This window comes from Athene noctua, chromosome 1 (assembly GCF_965140245.1).
Source record: "Athene noctua chromosome 1, bAthNoc1.hap1.1, whole genome shotgun sequence".
Classification (NCBI taxonomy): domain Eukaryota; kingdom Metazoa; phylum Chordata; class Aves; order Strigiformes; family Strigidae; genus Athene; species Athene noctua.
This window is the reverse complement of record NC_134037.1, coordinates 236,055,783-236,063,895: the sequence shown is the minus strand read 5'-3', so window position 1 is coordinate 236,063,895 and position 8,113 is coordinate 236,055,783. Positions and strand designations below refer to the sequence as shown.

The window sequence follows — 8,113 nt, the reverse complement described above, 5'->3', positions numbered from 1 at the left end:
TCAAAGCTTTCAGTCACATCAGTAACAAAACTGAAGGACAGCTGACATAAAATGCCAAGTAAATCAACTGCTTTTCAACAGTGCTAAATGCTTGATTAAAATTCATGAAAGGTTGTTACTATTGTGTTTAAAAGGAAAAAAATCAGGCTACTTTTCAGATGTCTAAATGTTGATAAATCCTCATCCAGATTGAAATACACTTACATCTTTATTATTCTAAACTACCTGAGACATCTCTGACAACACTTGTTTAAGCAAATTTCTGATTGCATACTCTCTTTAAACATTTTTTGTATCATGTTAGAAAGTCTCCTAGTCAGTATATTTTTCTAGCTCCATCAACTCTGTTTTAAGCTCCTCCACCTTTTCATAATCTCTGTGTACTGCCAATTCAGCTTTACAATCCATAGGTCATTTCTAGTACTAACCCTGCATAGTATCACCAACTGCTCATCAGTTTTATATAGTAGCAGTAAAAGGGTTTATTAGCACCATGAGACTTGTGCATTACCTAATTCATAATAAAACATGGAACAGTAGGTTCTTCCAACCATATTTTTTTATATACAAAATTTCATATAATCCAGGTGAAAAATAGAGGGAAAACCACATTCTAAAGTTTGATTTCAGTAGCTTTTTGCACTTCTCTTTAGTTTGCTAAAATATAAACTACTGCTTTGATGGCTCAAAAAAGGACTATATGTTTTTCCATTTTTGACACGAAAGCAGATGTTCAATTTTTGAACATTTTGTTCACGGTGTTCTCAGTTTTATAACAAGCAGTAGTTCAGGGCTTTAACGTTCATGTTTGTATAGCATTTAATTATGCCCTCTAATCTAGACCCTTCTATTCCCTAGGAACAGAAAACTTCTCAGTAGAGTAGGGTTGGAAAAATACCATTAAGTTGTCATACTGTGAAAGGGCACGAAGAAATAGCTAATAGGAGGATCATAGACAAGTGCAATTACTACACTTATTAAAAAGCAAGCTAGCAAAACCACCATATGATTAAGCTATAGGAATCACTGTAGGTAATGAAATCTCCAGATCCACAATTAAAATCCCACATAATAGAATTTTGCCACACAATGGAGGACAGCAAATTGAAAATGTGCTACAGATTCTGGGAAAAAAAAAAATCTGGATACAAAAGCTAATCAGACATTAAAAATGTCTGATATGATCAGACATTAAAAATCAGACTTTAAAAAGGGGACTGTGGGTGAAGAGTCATGCAATGAGTGGAGACTGAAAGTATTCAATAAATAAAAGAACTTCCAGATGCAGTTCTGTTACCAAGAAGATATGACGGTTCTGTGAATCCAGAAGGTTTTACAGTGCACGGCACTGTCATGTATTCAACACAGAAAATTTTCAGGAGCTTTCTTCCCCAATAAAAAACCCTCTATTACATAAAGCAGATGCCCTGACAGAAAAAAAAAAAAATCTCTTTAGAGAATGGGACCAAGGGATCATAGATTAGATATATTTATAGGTGACACATAGTCAAATATAAAAAGTTAATTTTATTCATATACATTTACTTAAATAACGGCTCCACAGATAACAGGAAAGTCTCTTCAAAATGCTGGTCAGAAAACCTGTGCACAGAGCGACGAGCATTTTCTCTGATCTCTAACCTTTTTTCAGGAGACAAAGTGAGGATATAAGCCATCATATCGGCGTAATTGTCCTCATTTTCTGCTAGGAAGCCTGTAATACATCCTTCATAGGGTACCACAATATCTAATTTGGGGCCTCCAGAATTGTGAGCCAGGATAACGGTTCCAGCTGCCATACATTCAACTACTCCTGTAAAAGACACAAAACACGCTGATACGAATGTGCACATCATGTACTTTGGTGTTCTATAAAGCATGGGAAAGTTAAATCCGCAGTTAAATTCACTCCGAATTATAAGTTACTATAGAATGCTGTTCTAGGTCAGTTTGAAAAATACAGAGTAAATGGCCTCGTAAGAAAAACAAATCTCAGTTTTTCAGTCCTAACGACTGAAATGATAGTTCATCTTAAACACATAAAATGGAAATTAGAAATCAGATATAATTGGTTAAGCTGTGGTTCTTGCAACATTTGATTTCCCTGAGAGACATTGTATCACCAGTATATATACTGTGAAAAAAAACCCACTATAGATCCTGAAACAAGTGTAAAGACAACCATGGAAGGCAGCTCCGTGACAGAACACTGCATAGTTCTGTTCTGTGACAGAACACTGCAATGATGGTTTTAGGGTATAGTGGCAGCTGCAAAAAATAACACTTAGAACTGAATGTAACTGTATTGATTTTCTCGTTCACGCTGAATATTTTTTAACATTTACAAAGATACTGAGAGAAAAGCTGACTATGCACATTTCAATGAGATGATATTCAGAAGTTCAGTATTTGACAGATTAATAAACCTTTATAGCTTTTCACAACTCATCAAGACAAAATAGTAAAAATTGTTATCACTACATCTGTATTTTTGATGGAAGACATTTTAATGAAATGGGAATCTGATAGTAAGCTTTCCTCAGCCAAAAGCAGTAGGATAGGAGTAGCATATAATGTACACATCAGCTTCAATTCTCCTCCATGTTTCCAGAACAGACCTCAGAAATCACTTTAATTGCTGATTCTTCTCAGTTCCGATTTGATTTTTAAAAAGCTCCCCTAGCTCAAATATTGCCAATTCTAAATAATGTTCCAAAGTTTTGGAACATGTTTTTTACAGGTAAAAAGTAATTGGAAATGAAGGTGAAATCACACTGAAATTCAAAATTACAGAGTGTGACTGTATCACTTTTAAAAAAAGTAATTAAACTGTTTTGTGTTGGAAAAAAAAATCTGAGAAATCATTATTTACATTTTGTGGCAGATGCTTCAGAGTCACTTCAGAGTAAATTTTTGTATACCAAGTTCCCACAGACTATAAACTCCTGATACTTACTTAACTTGTATTCTCATGAAGTCTGATGACATTAAGTGCAGTTTAGTCACATTCTAGCCAAGTACAGCATATGTCTGCTTGGCTGCCAATTGCCCATCTGCCATAAATCTACGACAGGGTATATCTGACATTCCCTTTCGAGGTCAGGACTCAACTAATCCCAATAAACTGAGCCCAATACCTTTATTCTGTATGACAGCACACTGCAAACCAGGTCCCAGCTCCTCTCTGGCATTCTGCTTCACACTATGGTGACTGATTTACGAACTTTTAATTGCCTTAGCACAGGTGCCTGGTGCAATGAGGTGACCAAGGGTACCTGGTGGCATCTACGTGGGGCTTACAAATAACAGACAGGATCTGTGGGAGACTCACGCCTCTGAAACAGCAGCTAGAGGCCCAAGACGCATACTAGATATTTCAAAAGATACTTGAGGCAGGTGAAACACAATCAAAATCTCTCCACATGGATATCTACATCTGAACTGTGTCTAAGCTCCCCCTGCAATCAGTGGATCCAACAGGGCACAATCTTCTGCTTAAACAGAAGTACCTGCTGCCTTCTGAGGCTCCGTTGGGTATGGAAGGCATCTGCGTAAAGCTGGCAAACCTAACACATGACCTTGGAGAGCTGGAGGTCAGGCAGGACATCCTGGGCAGCACAGATGGGACTAGCTGACTGTTTAGGTGACTAGAGGATGCCCATAATTGACTACAACATCTACAGTGCTTCAGCTTGCACTACCGCAGCAGCCAGTGGTTAGTCATCTGAACTGGTCCTGTAGGCTCTACCTCAGCTAGACTGCCTCTGGTGAGAAGGGGAGCTGGACACCTGCTTGGCATGCAGACCTCTACGCTTAGACACCTACACTGAGGAGCCTTAAGCATGAACTGAAGCCCTCCCCAGCTGTGTCCCCAGCTGGGACAAATGGCTGAACACAGAGGAAAGATACTGACCGATCCCAAAGTGCTCGTTCCACATCGTATGCAGGCCGATGGTGGCCTCGGCCAGGTGTCTCTTTAGCTCCTCAAAGGGAACATTTATTCTGAATGTCACGTTTTCACTAACTCCCAGGTCTTCACAAAGACGTTTAAGGTTCTTTACACGCTCTTCATCTTGCTGGTTACGACAGCCTCCAATTAAGATAAGTTTCAGTGATGGCTGCTGCCCCAGTCTCTTCTCTTTCAGCAATTTAGCAAAGGCTCTGATTTGCAAAGGATGATCTTTTTCAGGCCTGAACTGGCTGACAGAAACAATGGAATACTCAGTGGTGCTCTTTTCCTCTTCCAGTGGAATATCCAGGAAGGTCTGAACATCGCATGGTGGATACACAACACTAGTGCAAGCCCCAGCTCTCCAGAGGGAAAGGATGTGATTTAGTGTCCAAGAAGAATTAACCATAATCACATCACTGCAGGAACCAACCAATCCATACATTAAAGCAAAGAAGTAGTAGTAGGCAAGTTTAAATTTGCTGAAAAGAGGACTGTTTGTAATGAAGGCTGCATTGTTAAACCTGGTATCTTGATTCCTAACGACAGAAAGCATATCGGTGCTGATAGTGGGATAATGGACATAGCATCCAACGCAACAACCTCCTAAATATTTAAAGAGGGGAAGCGTGAAGGCATAACCCATTGAGTCAATATAAATATCGGGAACACACTTCAGAAGAGCTTCCCAGCCAAGAAACACCGATCCTAAACTCTGTCCCAGCAAAGTGAAGTGAGGGTAAAGAGAAGCTTCTACAAGGTAGCGATTTTCTAGGAATACAAACTTCACAGGATGAGTTAATTTAATATTGAATCTTCTGAAAGCGCCTTCTACTATCTCTTCTGCAGTAGCATCTCTATCACCAGTGTAAACAACACACGTTATATTTCTGTACCTGCAAAAGAGAAAGAATTTAATAGATGCTTCTCTTCAAAATTTTTAACAAGAAACTAAAATATTATCCACTCAAAATTACTCAAAGTACGTGAGGACAAATGTCTGGCCTAGCTCTGAAATGATTTTAACTCAATTATACTTTTCCTTATCCTTCCAGTTTTTTCCGATCTGCAGAAAAAACATATGGCTGAGGACTCAGGGAAATTTTTTTTGAGAAAAACATAAAAGGAGATCAGTATTTTTACACAGACTAAGAACAACACCTTGCCCGACATTAGGAGATGTCTGTCTAGTGCACAGCATGAGTAAAATGTACAAGACTGTGCAAACCACTGGATGTACTAATTTTAGATGTTAATTTGTTTTGCCACCTGCACCAAGAGGCAAGTATCGAGATTATCAGTAATCTATTGATGAGTTATGCCTATATGAAGTTCCATACCAGTAATGGAAAACTGATGAAGGAGGAGGGGTTCTCCCAAGGAGAGAAAGAAGAAGCAAGAGAAGGATGGCAGGACAGCAGGAAGGATGAAGTGGAATGGTGCAATGAGATGAAACTCAAGACATAAAAAAAAAATGGTAGGCCCGGTAATGATACCTATTTAAATATGTGAAGTGCAAAAATATGCATGAATAATACCATCAGTAGCTGAGAATGAAATATGGTATTTGATAACTGTACATGCTTACTTTTTCTGGAGTGTTCTTATGGCACACCACAAGACTCTCTCGCCTCCACCACCGGCATTGCAATATGGGTGAAAAAAGGCAACGAGCAACGGCCGCTTCCCATCTTTTCCTGCTGAGATCAGCTGGTTTCTCCTTTGTTGTATCCAGAGTCGTATTCCCCACAGTAGTACCACCAAGCAGACACACAAAATTCCACTTAGAAATAATGCTGGGATTAATAATGAGCACAGCAATCTGAAACGAGATGGAAATTTTAAAATATAAAAGTGCTTTAAAAAATACTATGTATGAAATTGAGAGGGGCATACAAGCAGAGCTACAGGGAGCTCAACAATTGAGTTTTAATCTCAGAAATCATCGATATCTGTGTGCCATATCAACAATTACGGACGAAAAATCACTATTCTAAATTATTTAGCCAAAACCAGTAGTTTTTTTCCTACTGTTACCTTGCAATCATTTATTATTGTTTATTCATGCCATGTATCTATATCTATCCACACGTGCTCTACACACTGTAAAGGTTGCATGCCTTTATCAGTCTGGCAAAACACAAGCAGGGAAGTGATTTCTAAATAGATTTGTAACAGTTTTGTTCAGCTCAAACTCCTATTCAGCCTGCCTTCGTATGAACAGCTTTGGTGCAGAGCTATTTGGGCCAGCCTGCAGTGCATGACCCAGAACCTTTCCTATTCCCCTGAGATCTGAAGAGCTATGTCAGCTCTCCAGAAAAACCTCTGAGCAGTTTCTCTATTTAGAGAGACCTGCCTCCTCAGATCTCTAAGGCACTCTCGGACATGGGCATCCCCTTTGCTCACCACCACCTCCCGCACAGCTCTCCTAACCCAGGAACGGGAGGCTTCTCACACGAGTGTCTTCTTGGCCTAAAGACCTTTACACAGGCACCAGAGCCTGGATTCTGATGCTGTGCTACGCGTTATGATAAAACATAATTTACTCCACATTAGAGGGGCTGCCCACGGCGAGCCACGCGTCACAACTGACACGTCAGGTAAGAAAACACTTTCATTTGCGAGATGAAGAAGCGAAAAAGCACATTAACCCATCCGAAGCCGGTGGCTAAGCGAGAAGGATCCGAGCAGGGACCCGTCCCGCCTCGCCCTGCCCTGCCCGGAGGCCTCCTCTCCTCAGGGGGAGCACGGCAGGGCGGGGCGGCGGCGTGACGCCCGGGGAGGGTCGGGGGGATGGCGGAGCGCGGCCGCGGCTCGGCAGGGGGCCATGTAGGCGCGGGATCGCCTTCTCCCCTCCCCCTTCGCTGCCAGGACGCGCCGCCCCCACACGGCCCCGGTACCTGATCAGCCCCCACAGACACAACCCTCCCGCCACCATCTTGGACAACGCCACGACGCCCGCCCGCCGGAAGGGGTGGCTCCTGGCCGGGCGGGGGCGGGACCAGCCGGGCATTGCCGCTCTCTCATTGGTTCCCGCGGGAGATAGACGGAGAGGCGGGGAAGAAGGCGGGGCTTGGGGCGGTACGGCCCCGCCGAGTGGGCGGAAGCGGCGACAAGGGCGCGGCCATGCCGGGGGCGGGGCGGGCAGGGCAGGGCAGCTGCTGGGCTGGCAGCGCCCCCTAAGGGGCGGGAGCGGCACTGCCGTCGGGGTAGGCGTTGCCGCCTCCGCCGCTCCTCCTCCTCCCCCTCCTCCCCCTCCTCCCTCTCCTCCTCCTCCTCCTCCTCCCCCTCCCCCTCCCTCTCCTCCTCCTCCTCCTCGTAAATCCTGGTCCCTCTCTTTGGTCAGAAGAGGATGGTACCCGATATCCTGTTTCTCAGCCCTGCCTTAATCTGCTTGTAAGTGAATCCCTCTTTATAGAGAGGTACCTTCTGCTCTCTGCAAATGTGTGCAAGTTAGCCCTGTGAGGCCGAGGACAGGATGTCCAAAATAACCCTATGCCTGGTGCTATCTCTGAAGGACTGCCATGATCGCACTCACTGGGGTCGGTTTCCACTGGAGGATGTCTCTGGCTAACATGCTTTGTTTCCTGTTTTATCTTGATTGGGGAGTATATACACAAACCAGAGGATTAGTGTAGAGATAAGACTGAACAGTGCTGTTAAAATGCTTCTAATGATGTGTCAGTAAACTGCAAGATATTGTATTTCTAGAATGGCTTCCCTTGGAAAAATATAAGAAACTCATCCTGCTCTCCCAGATGCTGGGAAGTGTTGAGTGAAAATACCAGACAAGGAGGTGCTTAGGCAGAACGGACCAAAACATTTCTGATTTCCTGTCACATCCTTAGGCACTTTTTTACCCCCTTAACATTCTCCATTAAAAAAAAAAAAAAAGCTTTACATGGCAAATTTGATCCAGATAACTCAGTCTCCACTCCCTTGCAGAGTTGAGGTTGTCCAAAATTTGAGGGCATTTCAAGCATACTTTCTTTGAGCAGGACTTCTCCAGAACCTGTGATCTTTCAGCCACTTTGAGGTCAGCACAATCTCTTTCATGTTATAGCCACCTGTGCATTCTGAGATTTTGAAGCTATTAGGGATGTTTATGAAGGTCATCCTGTGTCATCTTCATCAGAAGAGTGCTGGTTGGAAAATGTGGAACTG

At 42.7% G+C, this 8,113-nt stretch overlaps 1 protein-coding gene across 1 annotated transcript; it reads right to left on the bottom strand.

Annotated features, from left to right (window-relative positions):
* Positions 1-33: 33 nt before the first annotated feature.
* Positions 34-6,962, bottom strand: ALG11 (ALG11 alpha-1,2-mannosyltransferase). The gene is made up of 4 exons (XM_074913618.1): positions 6,850-6,962; positions 5,538-5,771; positions 3,914-4,845; positions 34-1,813 (listed from the first exon to the last, which is right to left on the bottom strand). Exons 1-4 carry the CDS (start codon positions 6,960-6,962, stop codon positions 1,542-1,544), a joined length of 1,551 nt encoding a protein of 516 aa, XP_074769719.1. The 3' UTR covers positions 34-1,541.
* Between the last annotated feature and the right edge of the window lie 1,151 nt (positions 6,963-8,113).